Below are 14,892 nucleotides of genomic sequence, written 5' to 3'. Positions count from 1 at the left end.
CCAAGCTGCATTAAAGGCAGACTACTTCAGTATTGAGTTACAAATGGTACTGAACACTGCAATCATTAACAAACATCCCAGAAACAATTGCATCGCATTCAGAATCATGTAAGTTTTATTTATGTCAAGTTTTTTTTCTGGTTTATTTCCTTTACCTCGTGTTCAGAAGCAGCTATCCTGCCATTCACTTCTAGATATCTTTCACCATTTCATCACTATTTGATCTTGCGACATAATTTAATCTCAAGCCCCTCCGTTTATCACATCTTCCCTTTCGTTCTTCGTCCCACCCACAGCCCCATCATTTGGTCAAAACCAACTACATTTCCAATTTTTCCTGAGGTCACAGATCACAAACATGAACAGTTTCTCCAGATGTTGCCAGACCTGCTGAGTATTTCCAGCATTTTTGAATTTTAATTAATGCCTGAATTTGTTAGGGACATGGTAACGGGACACTTAGAAAATTAAGCAGTCAATAAGTTTGTGAAAGAGAATTCATGTCAACAAATCAGTTAAGTCTTTTGGAAGATATTGCTATTAAAAAGGGACTAAGGGTTAATCAGTGGGCATAGTATATTTGGATTTTCAAAACGCATTGTGAGGTGCCTCACAAAGGGACGTGTAACATATCCCAGGTTTGCTGACAGTACAAAGGCAGGTGGGAAACTAAGTGAGGAGACAAAGAGGTTGCAGATGAATATGGAGAGATTAGGCAAGAACATGGCCAATAGAATGCAATGATTAAGCGTAAAGTTAGCCACTTCTGTAGGATTTTTGACAAGGCTTTTTTTTAAAAAATGGTGAGACTGAGAAATGTTTACATTCATAGGAATTAGGTGTCCTTCACAAATCACAGAAAGTAACATGTTGGTACAGCAAGGAACTGGAATGCTAGCTTTTGTTACAAAGGGATTAGAGATGACAGTAATATCTTGCTACAAATACATTGGTAGAGGTGAGGCCATACCTGTGCAATTTTGGTTCTGACCCAAGGAAGGCATCCTTGCAACAAAAGGGTCGCTAGACTGGTTGATGGGGCTGAGTAGTCAAGAACAAGGTGATGAAATTGAAACATGAAATTCTCAAGGGGCTTCACAGGATAAATACAAAGAAAATATTTCCTCAGGCTAGGGAATCTGGTACACAAGGTCAGTCTCTGAATAAGGAATTGGCCATTTAGGACTGAAATGAGGAAACATTTTGGAATTTGGAATTCCAGTGTGGTAAAGAACATTGAATGTTCAGTCATCGACTAAGCAAGGCAAAGGTCAGTTGATTTTTAGGCACTAAGGGAATTAAGGGATTTGGGGATAGTGTGGGAAGATGAAATGGAGATATAGCAGCCATGATCTTGTTGAATGGCTGAGCAAGCTCAAATGGGCCAAGTGGTCAACTCCTATTCCTTAATACGTGTGACACTGGCCAGGATTTTACAGCCCTTCTGCCTGGCAGGATATTATGGTCCCGCTAAATTGAGTGGAGATTTAAATGGCTCACCATATCCATCAGGGGAGACATGCCACGACAGGGCCCTAAAATGCTGGCCATAGTTTCTTCAAAGTGGAAAGGACCCACCCTCGTTAAGTTATCCTCACCACCACTGTCTCCATTATGCCTACCCAATGAACCTAAACCCCTGCTAGGTACTAGAAACTGGGCAGTGAAAGAAGGCACAGGAAAGCAAGTTTTGAATTTTATTCAGAAAGTGCATTTTCATTAAAATATGTACATTTTAAAAATTATTGCAAACAGCTATTAAACAAAAGAAAACATTTTGGTTACTCAAACCATTGACTACTTAATACCACCGTACAACCAAAATATTCTTGCACCAATGTAGTTATTACTGTTGTAAACTATATAATTTTACAATTACATATCTGGAGGTAATGTGAATATCTCCCACCTTGTTTTTGGAACCTATTAAAAGACAATGTGCAATTCACTAATTGAAACATAGGTCATACAGGCTTACTGACCAAACCAGTCAGTGATCTGAAAACACTAGCTCAAGTAGGTTTTTCAATCCAATTTGCAGACAAATGCAAATCTCCAAGTCCTTTCAAAAGTCAGCATCCAGTGTGAATGCATTATCAGCTGTCTTAGCCATCACACCCATTCTCTGGTATTCTCCAACACGCTTTTCGAAAAAGTTAGTTTTGCCTTCCAAAGAAATGTTCTCCATGAAGTCAAATGGATTTTCAGCTTTATAGATCTACGAAGAGACACAAGCCATTAACTTTGTTTTTCCGCACCCCCCCAGCCAAACACTGAACTTGGCCCTGTAGCTTCAATTTAGCTATAACATACCTTACTGAAACCCAGTTCCAACATCAATCTGTCAGCTACAAACTCAATGTAACGTTTCATTAAGATGCAGTTCATCCCAATCAAGTTTACTGGCAAAGATTCGGTCAGAAATTCCTGAAAAAGAAAACAGTTTACATTTAAATTTCTCATATCATTGCGTCTTTCTACCAATTCTGCTCATTCATGCTTCTAGAGATACAGGTTAGACACAGATTCCATAGGCTTGATTTTCAAATGTCCGGGGACATGGTCAGATGCAGGCATGCTTTGAAAATAGCATTTCCGGGTGGCGTGTCAGACCTTTGGAACATACTGGTGTTTTCAAAGAGGTGGGTAGGAGAGCTGGCCAACCACTTCCCTCCAATGAATTGCTTGTTAAGCTCCTTGAAGTTGCTTGTTAACAGGCTGGGGATTGCCAGAAGATTTTCAAAGTGAAGACCTGGATGACCGAACAGTCTGCTACATGTTAGTGCACAACTGTCAGGAACTTTTATATGATGTTGATAAATGGAAGTATTGTAAAAATTAGGTGTTGCAAGTCAAGTACCTTCCGGCTGACTGTTTGGCCACTTGTATGCACCGTGACACTGTGGGTCCTCTTGATCTGTTAAGTTTTGTAAGGCAGCAGCAAGCCCCATCATGCAGTGCAATCTAGAGCTGGCTGCAGTCTCCATGCACTGCCAGGTACCAACGAACTGGGCACCAAGCTCACCTGTGGCCCAATTAATGACTTTACATTTCAAGACTACAGCACATGAGCAACATGGCTTTGGGATCCAGAATGGAATTAAGTAGTAGAACTGCAGATATCAGCTAGGTCTTCAGTACTTGGTGTATTTCCATAAAGAAATCTCCATTTCAGATAGTGACAACTTGTACCTTGCAATTGAGAAGTTAATCAAAACACAACAATTACCTGTTCAATTTGGACAGCGTTCTGAATGACTGACCGCACCCTCTCTTCTGAAGGTTTGTGTACCAAATGTTTGAACATCAGACAGGCAAAGTCACAATGTAGACCCTGTAACATTACAAAAGAACATGGAAAAAATTGAGTTGCAATGTATTGAGATTAGAGCACTACTGTGTGTAATGGGGCATCATACAGCCATAATACAAAAAAACAGGAGAATAGCAGATGAAACATTACCAGAAACTAGGCATGCCTCAATGTACATTAATGCTCACCCATTTCTACCATAAGAATCATTCCTTTATAGGATATCTCTGATTAGTCAGAAAGCCCATTTAGACAACTGGGTGCAACTATTTTTCAGAGAACACTAAATTGCAAACATTAACAGGTCAAATGATGCACAACAGAAATACTAGACTGATTTGCAGCTCAGTTGAGTCTGTCTAATAGGATAAAGGATGAGGTTTTGACCGATGACCATTGCAGCAAACTGACTATGCAGGTGCTAAGCAGGCTAGATTGGCACATTGTCAATCCCTCCACAACAGTCAAGTAGCCAAAATAAATTAAATAAGAGTTACCCAACAGTTGATGCTTTCAAAAGATACTTGCCATCGAAAGTGAGCATTTACAAATTGAAGAGCAAAATGTAAAACTAAATTAGCAACAATGGGAGTAGTTTAAGAATTTGTGCTAATGGGAAACTAGATTAACCAAATTATGGTCAAGTCCGAGATGCAAGATCTGAATGCACACAATGAACAACTAATTCAAAAATCATACCTCATCTCGGCTGATAAGTTCATTGGAGAACGTTAACCCAGGCATTAAACCTCGTTTCTTCAACCAGAAAATAGCAGCAAAGGATCCAGAGAAAAAGATTCCTTCAACAGCAGCAAATGCTACTACTCGCTCTCCTGGCAAATTAGAGTGGATTTGAATGTTCAAATGTGATCAACTATTACATAACAATGAACAAATTTAATACAATCAAAATAGTAATTCATGAGCAGCGTAGTAATTTATTCCAATGTAATAAATTTTCAACCATATAAATGGACACATTCGTAATAAAGCAATTATTAAATTCATTGGTCTGCCTAGTGCCTAAGATTTTGAAGGGATAGGGTCAAGGATGCTGAATTCATTTTAAAGGTCATTGGTTCTATACTGCATGATGCTAACCAACGGCTGATGGAGATGTCAAGCAATGTCAATCAGCTGTTTGCACTGTTAACATGTAAAGCAGTCAATAAAGAGACACTACACAACCTCAGTTGTTTCTGGAGCATTAAAAACAAAGGGGACAGCGACCAGCCTCCTAGGCCAGCAGTAACCATCAGCATGTTTAACAAGGTACTGAGTTTATTGAAATACCTGCTAAGTTTAAGGGCCTAGATCCTCCAGTGTCAGTGTTGCGCACATTGACACTGCCTGCAGAGATTTGTGACCCAACCCTTTTATGATTTTTCAGCAGGACTTCCTAGTCCAGCTGAAGCATTGAAGGGTCAGTGCAGACGTGAGCACAGAAGATCAGCGGGCGCAAAAGACAGAAGGAAGGACTTGCCCCCTTTTCACGACAGTAACTGCTGTATTCAGGTAGTTTTTAAAAGGTTTAAGTCTTTCAGTTAAGTAACTGAGTTACTGAATAGGTAGTTGATGGTCCATTGGGTTGGGGTGGTTGATGGTGTTAATTGTGGTGGTCAATTCAGATATTCTGACTGTTCAGAGTTAAACTAGGTACTAAACTGTGTAACATTTCCAGGGCAAGTACTCAATTTCCACACATTGGTCCAAGTCTGCTCTCTGAGCTGTTAGAAACATTTGCAGAGGACCTGGGTAGCACAAATTGGAGTGCAGCTGACTGAGTGAAGACTTGGGAGTTTAGTGAGGGGGGAGTTCCATTAAGCAGAAGGAGGAGTTGTATGTTTCCTCTTTCTATCTTTCTCACCCCATAGAAATTGGTTTTTGCTCTACTACAGGGAAAGGAGCTGGTTGTTTGGTGACTATCTGGCAAGTGGGCAAGCTCTGTCCTATCCCTAAGGTTTAAAATAGTACACCACTTGGTAATAAAGTTAATAAAACAAGTGTTTGCAGTTTGAGGAACTTTGGCTCAGAGTCATTGAGCTGGAGGCTGAGCTGCAGACTGACACATCAGGGAGGGGGAAAGTCACCTGGATGTTTTATACCAGGAGGCATACACGCCACTAAGGATAGGGTCTTCTGATTTGGTCAGTTGCCAGGAACAGGAAGGAGGGTGTAACTGCAAATGAGGCAGGTAAGGGGACCCAGAGGGCAGGAGTGCAAGCCTCTGCAATTGTCCAACAGGTTTGAGGTTCTCTCAGCTTGTTTGGATGAGAGCAGGGGCTGCAGGATGGATGAGCAAACTAACCATGGCACCCTGGTATAGGAAGCCATCGGGGGTGGGGGGGGGTCGCAAAAAGGAATGTAGTGGTAGTAGGGGATAGCATACTAAGGGAAAGTGACACTGTTTTCTGTAGCAAAGAGCAAGAGTCCAGATGGCTTTGTTGCCTGTCTGGTGCCTGGGTTCAGGACATCTGCTCAAGGCTGGACAAGAACTTGCAGTGGAAGGGGGAGGATCCAGTGGTCGTGGTCCATGTAAGCACCAATGACATAGGCAGGATGAGGGAGGAGGCTCTGCATAGTCAGCAGGATGAACCAAGCACCAAATTAAGCAGAACCTCAAAAGTAATAATTTCTGGATTATTACTTGAGCCACATGCAAATTGGCATAGGACAAGAAAGATTAGAGAAATGAATGCGTGGCTCAAAGATGGTGTGGGAGTAGGTTCCGGTTTGTGGGGCACTGGCACCAGTATTGGGGAAAGTGGGATCTGTACCGTTGGGACGGTCTACATCTAAACCGCGCTGAGGCTGATGTCCTCACGAGCCACCTAACTAAGGAAGTAGAGGGTTGTAAATTGAATAGTGGGGGCAAGGGATCAAATTTGGGAAGATATGGTAAACCAAAGAGCAGAGGGACAGGTATTAATATGGGAAATGATTGGGGCCTGAATATTGAAGGGTATGAGAGGTTTAGGAAGGACAGGAAAGTATGGTGGCTCTTAACGAGTGATGGTAATTAGTACATTAGACAGGGATGACCTAAGTTCAGGAAACCAAGAAGTAGTAGTAGGTTGGGTTGAGACAGGAATGATAAAGGCAAGAAGTCACTTGTGGGAGTGGTGTACAGGCCCCCTAATTGTAACTACACAGTAGGACAGAGTATAAGAGATAATGGGAGTTTGCCAGAAAAGTACAGCAATAATCATGGATTTTAATCTACATATAGACTGGAAAAATCAGATGGGCAAAGGTAACGTAAATGAGTTCATCGAATGTTTTCGCGATAGTTTCTAGAACAGCACATTCTGGGGCCAGAGAGCAAGCTATACTAGACCTGGTATTATGCAACGAGATGGAGTAATTAATGACCTCCTAGTGAAGGCACCCTAAGATAGCAGCGATCGTAATATGATTGAATTTTACATTTGTTTTGAGGGAGAAATGCTTGTGTCCAAGACTAGTATTTTAAACTTAAATAAGAGCAATTATGAGGGCATGAAAGCAGCTAGCTAGAGTGAACTGGCAAATGAGGTTAAGGGATATGTCAATAGAATTCAGCAGCAGGGATTTAAAAGGGATATTTCAGAACACACAGAAAATATACATTCCAATAAGAGAAAAAAATTCTGAGGGGAGGGCCCACCATCCTTGGGTCACTAAAAAAGTTAAAAAGTGTCAAACTTTAATAAAAAAGGACATAATTACACAAAGATGGATGACAGGTCAGAAGATTGGAAAGAATATAAAGAACAGCAAAGATTGACAAAAAGACTAAAAAGGGAAAAATTTAAAGTATGAGAGAAAGCTAGGTAGTACAAGTTTCTGTAGATGTTTAAATAAGAAAAAAGTTAACAGAGTGAGCATTGGTTGTGTAGAGTAAGCATCTGGGGAGTTGATAATGGAAAGGGAGGGAGGAACTCAGGAAAATTATAATTGAATGTTATCATTTATTGTGAGGAGAAATTGATTACAAAAGTAGGGATGTTATGCTTCAGTTGTACAGGGCATTGATGAGACCACATCTGGAACTGTGTGTATAGTACTGGTCTCCTTATTTAAAGATGTAAATGTGTTCGAAGCAGTTCAGAGGTTTACTGGACTAATGCCAGGAATGCAGGTTGTCCTGAGGAAAGGCTGGACAGGCTATGCTTGTATGCTTTGGAATTTGGAACAGTAAGAGGCAACTTAATTGAAACCCTTAAGATCCTGAGGGGTCTTGGTTTGGTGGATGTGAAGAGGATGTTTCCTCTTGTGGGAGAATCTAGAACTAGGGGTCACTGTTCAAAAATATGGGGTCACCCATTTAAGACAGATGGAGAAATTTTTTTTGAGGGTTGAGTGTCTGGAACTCTTCCTCAAAAGGTGAAGCAGAGTCTGAATATTTTTAAGGCAGAGCTAGATAGACCCCTGATTAACAAGGGGGTGAAAGTTGAGGGGTAGGCAGAAATATGGGGTCGAGGTTACACTCAGCTCAGCCATCTTATTGAATGGCAGAACAGGCTCGAGGGGTAGAGTAGCCTACTCCTGCTCCTAATTCGTATGTTAGTTTAAAACTTCCCAGGCAATTTCATCACATGTATGCGCATCAGGACTTGCACCGGTCCCGACACACATCTCCCAACTTTCATCCCTACAATCCACAAGCCACATTTCTGTGCCAGTGTGTAATAAGCAGTTCTGGTGTTAGCACCATTTGCCTGATATAGATGGCTGTCTAGAGTAAACATGTATTGTGATGAGAACTAATTACATTGCAGAATTTTTTGAATAGTGAACACAATCTAATTGAAAAATGCCTATTTCTCCTCCACATACAATACTCTCACACTGCTTACCGAATGTTGCTTGACGGTCACCAATCCAATGCAGTGCCCAGTCAGCCTTCTTTTTCACACAGGGCAAAGTTTCAATTGCATTGAACAGATACTCCCTAGGAAGACACACAATTGTGATTTTAAAATTACACCTAAACAGAATAACCCATGTATCTTGAACCCCTTGCATTGAGAATCCATTTACCTCTCCTTAGGATCCTTAATATAAGTATCAATAAGAAGACTGTACATTTCTGAGTGAATATTTTCCATAGCGATTTGAAATCCGTAGAAGCAACGAGCTTCAGTTACTTGCACTTCTTGACTGAAACGTTCCACCTATTGACAAACAAAATAACAATATGATCACCAAAACTTGAATTCAAGAAAGATGTCTAATGCACACGAAGTCAAAAAATAAATTCTTACCAAGTTCTCATTTACAATGCCATCACTTGCTGCAAAGAATGCCAAGACGTAAGAAATGAAGTGTCTCTCTTCAGACTTCAGGGAATCCCAGTGCTGGAGATCCTTTGAGAGGTCAACCTATTAATGTTATTTGCAAACATTAGTACTATTGCACATAATTCATCAGTAAAAACATGTTTACCATTCAGGAAGAAAGTACCAAATTGTTACAAAAATGAGTGTATTAATAGATGCTTTTCCTTCGAAATGTCAGAAATAGGGGGACACCCAGGGTGAAATTTGGTGATAATGGTCACATCACTAACAGCAGTTTCAGCAAGGCAGGTGGTGAAAAGTATTGCCACATGGCTATAGGGTGGAGTGGTATCATCAGCTGTGAGTTGAAATGTTAGAAGGTCTCGTGATGTTGATGCAACTACTCACAATGAGGTCATGGATGGCATGGGGCTTCTTCATAAGAGGGCAGATGCAGAAAGATATAGATTATCTCCCAACAAATGCAATGGGTGGGAAGGTTGGTGAGTGGGGCCACTGGTAATTAGGATACCAAGTAACCAATAGGAAACAAACAAAAGGAGGTATGACTGGATAACAGGAAGGGGAGGGGGCAAGACAATAGATCCAGAGAGTAAAGAGGAAGTTTGAATTACATGCATATCAAAGATTAGGGTGCCTGTGCAGAATAGAGAGAAAAGTAAGAGTACAAAGTCAAACTTTCTTTATTTACAAGTTCACCCTGGATGTGGTTATTATAGATAATGCCAGCATTTACTGCCCATTCCTAATTGTCTTGATCCTTTGAGGGGCAGTTAAACATTTTTAAAAATTAATTCACAGGATGTGGGCTTCACTGGCTAGACCAGCATTTATTGCTCACCCCTTAGTTGCCCTTGAGAAGGTGCTGGTGAACTGCCTTGAACCATTGCAGTCCATGTGCTGTAGGTACACCCCTGGTGCTGTTAGGGTGCGAGTTCCAGGATTTTGACCCAGCTACAGTGAAGGAACAGCAATATATTTCCAAGTTAGGATCGTGAGTGACTTGGAGGAGAACTTCTAGGTGGTGGTGTTCCCATCTATCTGCTGACCTTGTCCTTCTAGATGGTATTGGTCATGGGCTTGGAAGGTGCTGTCTAAGGAGCCTTGGTGAGTTCCTACAGTGCATCTTGTATACAAGACACACTGCTGCTACTGTGCATCAGTGGTGGAGGGAGTGAATGCTTGTGGATGTGATGCCAGTCAAGCAGGCTGCTTTGTCCTGGACAGTATCAAAGCTTCTTGGGTGTTGTTGGAGCTGCATGCATCAAAGCAAGTGGAGAGTATTCCATCACACTTGACTTGTGCCTTGTAGATGGTGGACAACCTTTGGGGAGTCAGGAGGTGAGATATTTGTCGCAGGGTTCCTAGCCTCTAACCTGCTCTTGTAGCCACAGTATTTATATGGCAAGCCCTGTTCGGTTCCTGGTCAATGGTAACCGCCCGGCCCACCACCCTGCCCCCAGGATTCTGATACTAAAATTGATAAAAGAATCGCATTTTGTATGAATAGAGATTTTAAGGTATTTATTTACCTCTTCTGCCGTCCAAAAAGACGCCTCTGCTTTCTTATACATCCGCCAGATGTCGTGATACTGTATAGGAAAGATAACAAAACGGCGCGGATTTTCCCTCAACAAAGGCTCCTCGTCTAACCTCGAGTTTTCAGATTTCACCTGGGAATAAAATTTTAAATTACAAAGCGCACTCGAACACAACCAGTTACACACAACGCGGCTTCGTTCCTTGCTTACACTCGGCGCCATTTACTTCAGCTCCCCTCCCAACAAAATAATTCCAAGTTTAAAGCACTGGCGTGTTAAATTGTTTTTTTTTAAAACAAGTAAAAGATCCTTTTACAGAAAGCAATTATCCCTCAGGAAACCGAAATGAATTCCCTGCAGTAAACCCGGGGTGGAGAGAAGAGGTTGGGGGGGGGGGGGCAAAGAGGGTGGTGTTCCCAGCTATTTGGCGCCAGAGTGTAGCAATACACTATTGCACTAGTTAGGTAAAAGGGAAGTTGAAAAGAGCCGTACAAGGTTTAAAACTTTACATTAGACCTCCTCGGCATTAAAACATACCGTCACATCGGCTTCCACCAAAATCTTGCGGGCAGTTTTACTGGCCAGGATCCGAGTGCTGTTCAAGGAAGGTGGCTGCGGAAAAGAGCAACAAACAGTTAACTCTGCCGTTCACTTCACTGGCTGAGTTTAACTTCAAGGATCGCCTCGCATATATTTTCTTTTAAAATTAAAAGCTCGTCGTCCCGCCTTCACTCACCGTATTCTCCTTCAGGGAGATCTTGTTCATCTGAGCAGAGACGACATTCTCATTCCTGACAGCGAAAGGTGTGCGGACTGGCAGCATTTTGATACTCTGTGGGATGACTTCGTTTGTAAAATAAAGAGGGGGGGGGGGAAGAAACAAAACGAGGTGAATTAACTGACTGCCCAATGGGGTAGATTTAAAAAAACAAAAAAAAAAGACTTTTAACTAAATGTAAGTCTCCCAGTTTGTGAAATAGCCCGCTTGTTCTTGAGCCAGAGGATTCCTGTCTGAATCTGTTCTGATCTGACCTCCCTCTTTGCGGCTTCTCTCCTACTGCCTGGTCCGCGCGCCGGCTTCACCCTCAAATCCTTTTCGGAATTTGGCGCGGAATCCCGCCGTCCAATCAGCAGCGACTGGACCGCCCCTAATTGCGACGTGCGGAGCACCCGCTGGCCAATCAGCGCCCGCCGACCTTCCGCGGCAATTCCGATTTCTCAGCCGCTGGCGACGAATTGAGCGCGGAGTCTCCGCCGGACAAAGGAATTCATCCGGACGATTAGATCGGCCTTGGCGGGAAAATAAAATCTTCAATTTATCTTTTCAGCTTGCAGAATTCAACCTTCCCCCACCCGCTCCCCTCCCCCAACCATCCAGAAGGTTTTCTGTTAAAAGTTTCGGATATTTAGATCGTCATAAATACACCATGATTCTGACTTTATTTTCAACCGTTTCCTTAAAAATCTGCAAAGTCATGCACCGATTTCAAATAAAGTTAACGCCTCCGATGTTGCTTTTTTTTAAGGATGATTGTGCAACTTTTAATTGAAATATTATTAAATAGTGTTCGTTGTAATGATTAAATTTTACTATAAGTTTCAAACGAAGAAACAAGAATTGCAATGCAAAAGTTAACAAGTCTTTGCGTTAAACGTTAATGATTAAAGGAACAATGACGGACATTGTAACGTCAGTGCAAGTTTAACTAGTACTTATCGATCATATTCAGATGGATTTTAATCCCATGGTTTAACGTATTTATATGATCTGCATCAATCAATCTATTCATTCACGACCCACGACAAAATACGGATTAGTAAACATTTAAGGTATGAATATTTTTAGTGCAATAAAAACGAGTAAGGGAATGGTCCATCATACATACTGTAATACTCTTCATATCAATATTCAAGTAATTACATTTAAAAACATGCACAGAAGTTATAGTTGACTTTCCTTCAGCCAACAAGAAAATCTGACATTTAACAACCAGTTTTACAACCCTTGCTAACATTAAACCATTTGCCAGTGCGTTTTTTAGCACCATCTAGTGACCAAAAGTCAATATTAAATTCTGTTCCACCATCACAGAGGACGCCATACATTGGAGAGAACAAACGCAGACTGGGTGACCGCTTTGCAGAACACCTTCAGTCTGTCTGCAAGCATGACCCAGACCTCCCTGTTGCTTGCCATTTCAACACACCACCCTGTTCTCATGCCCACATGTCAGTCCTTGGCCTGCTGCAATGTTCCAGTGCTCAAAGCAAACTGGAGGAACAGCACCTCATCTTCCAACTAGGCACTTTACAGTCTTCTGGACTTAATATCTAGTTCAACAACTTCAGATCATGAACTCTCTCCTCCATTCCCACCCCCTTTCCCAGCCCCTTTTTCCAATAATTTATAATTTTTAAAAAATGTTTATTTTCCCACCTATTTTTAAGTTTATTTCGATCTATTGTTTTATCTCCACCTTTTAGCCCATTTCGATCCCCTCCCCCCAACACACCAGGGCAATCTGTACCTCGTTCGTCCTGCTTGCTACCCTTAATGTCACCATTAGCACATTCCATAGATAATATCAGCACCATCAACACCTCTTCGTCCTTTTGTCTATGACATCTTTGGCAATCTCTTCTTTGCCTCCACCTATCACTGACCCTCTACCTAGCTCTACCTGTCCCACCCCTCTCTACTAGTTTATATTTCACTTCATTTTCCTAATTCCTTAGTTCTGATGAAGAGCTACAGTTAATTGAATTCCTTCAACCAGCATGAAATCTGATATTTAACAACCAAAGACTTAATAATCATTGCTACCATAAAATGAACTTAGCGCACAAGTGGGTGGAAGAAGTGCAAGTGCAAAAGGGTAGCCTAGGAAAAAGTCGGAGTTGGTGGTATAGTGGTATTGCCGCTGTACTGGTAATCCAGAAACCCAGGTTTGAATTCTGCCAAGGCAGGATAAAAATCTAGTATTAAAAGTCTGATGATGACCATGAAGCCATCATCAATTGTCGTAAAAACCCATCTGGTTCATTAATGTCCTTTCAAAAATCCCCTGTACTTGCCCTGGTCTGGCCTACATTTGACTCCAGACTCTCAGCAATGTGGTTCACTTTCAAATGGCAATTAGGTATGGGCAATGGCACCCACATCCCATGAACGAATAATTTAAAAAAACCTGAGGGCAAATTTAGGTCTTAAGCAGACTGTAGGTGCCCCAGACTGGTAAAGGAAAATGTGTACAGGTGATAGATGAATGTGTCAGAACCTTTGCCAAAGGTTTACCACAACATGGGTAATTGTGCAGTGCAGGACTCCCCTACTAGCATGCAACATGTGTGCAGTACTGGCGCATGGCATCATCTCAATATAAGCTGCAGCTGGACCTTGTCACCAGTATCGTATCTTTCAGACACTCCTCTCTGTCACCTTGGACCAGTTGGAGACCAAATAGATAGAAACTTCCATCAGATCATAGATTCCCACAGATCAGTGGAAGTACAAATCTGCAACCCAATAGCAGAGGCTGTTATAGAATGACTCTGGAACTTGCTGCCCTCTCCATCAGGACAACAGCATATCTGCTCCCTCGCCACCCCCTCAACCTACATCCTACCCGGTACCATAAACACCAGTTGACCCTGACTTCCTCAGCAACCAATTTGCAGCTCAGCCTGAGCTCCTACAAGTTGCCAACCATGAGGATGCCAAGAATCCTTTTCCTAGCTGCAGCTGCACCACCTCCCATGCTAAGGAATCACCTTGCAGGAGCACTATCAGGTGACTATCAATGTTGCTCTTTGAGCATTTTTGTTTACCAGAGGTCCCCAGGAAGACTGGGACAGATGTGGGGGAGCAGAGATTGTTCAGCTGAAATGCTCATCAATGAGCTGCTGTCAAAGAGCTCTTACTATAGGAATATATTGGACTCCTCCATTTCTGCACCATCCTCAAGGCCATCAGCTAGTGTCTCTGACATTGCTGGAGGTTTTTGTCCAGTGGTGGCTCCTTGTGCTCTCCCAATGCAAGAAAAGTTGTGCAGTGTACATCAGAATAATAACACACAGGACACTCATTCTGCATCATGTCGAAGGAAGACACGAGGCAGCAGACTCATTGCTGGCGGACTCAATTGTCTTTTGGACGTGGGTTCTGTACGACCTGTGGATGTGATTGTAGACAACTGTCAGTTATTGAGGGAATTCTTGTGCCCAGGGTCTAGAGGATCGCTGATGTGGGTGGAGGGGCATAGGGAGGGGGACATGGACGATTGCTGCATTTATAATTTAAAAAAATGTTTCTTTTCCCACCTATTTTTAAATTTATTTCGATCTATTGTTTTATCTCCACCTTTTAGCCCATTTCGATCCCTTCCCCCCCCCACCACATCAGGGCAATCTGTGCCTCGTTCGTCCTGCTTGCTACCCTTAATGTCACCATTAGCACATTCCATAGATAATATCACTACCATCAACACCTCTTTGTCCTTTTGTCTATGACATCTTTGGCAATCTCTTCTTTGCCTCCACCTATCACTGGCCCTCTACACAGCTCTACCTGTCCTACCCCCCTCTACCAGCTTATATTTCACTTCATTTCCCTAATTCCTTAGTTCTGATGAAGAGTTATACGGACTCGAAACGTCAACTATGTTCCTCCCCGCAGATGCTGTCAGACCTGCTGAGTTTTTCCAGCTATTCTCGTTTTTCTTACAACTACATGATGGAGGGAGACAACCCTCTACAA

General features: G+C 42.1%; 1 protein-coding gene across 3 annotated transcripts in view; it reads right to left on the bottom strand.

Annotated features, from left to right (window-relative positions):
* Positions 1–1,684: 1,684 nt before the first annotated feature.
* Positions 1,685–14,892, bottom strand: part of LOC121277612 (ribonucleoside-diphosphate reductase subunit M2) — a 34,562-nt gene continuing 21,354 nt past the window's right edge. For 2 of the 3 annotated variants that reach the window (XM_041187158.1, XM_041187157.1), the window contains exons 3-12: positions 10,873–10,979; positions 10,674–10,748; positions 10,128–10,268; positions 8,560–8,676; positions 8,336–8,469; positions 8,152–8,246; positions 4,013–4,146; positions 3,230–3,334; positions 2,314–2,427; positions 1,685–2,218 (exon numbers count right to left, since the gene is read on the bottom strand). In XM_041187158.1, the coding sequence (XP_041043092.1) occupies positions 2,066–2,218; positions 2,314–2,427; positions 3,230–3,334; positions 4,013–4,146; positions 8,152–8,246; positions 8,336–8,469; positions 8,560–8,676; positions 10,128–10,268; positions 10,674–10,748; positions 10,873–10,959 (1,155 nt within the window). In that variant the 5' untranslated portion in view covers positions 10,960–10,979 and the 3' untranslated portion in view covers positions 1,685–2,065. Of the gene's footprint in view, positions 2,219–2,313; positions 2,428–3,229; positions 3,335–4,012; positions 4,147–8,151; positions 8,247–8,335; positions 8,470–8,559; positions 8,677–10,127; positions 10,269–10,673; positions 10,749–10,872; positions 11,216–14,892 lie in introns of those variants that run through there. The other variant, XM_041187156.1, reaches the window with a different exon arrangement.

The sequence above is a fragment of the Carcharodon carcharias genome, chromosome 5, assembly GCF_017639515.1.
Source record: "Carcharodon carcharias isolate sCarCar2 chromosome 5, sCarCar2.pri, whole genome shotgun sequence".
Lineage (NCBI taxonomy): Eukaryota > Metazoa > Chordata > Chondrichthyes > Lamniformes > Lamnidae > Carcharodon > Carcharodon carcharias.
This window is presented reverse-complemented; position numbering and strand designations above follow the sequence as displayed.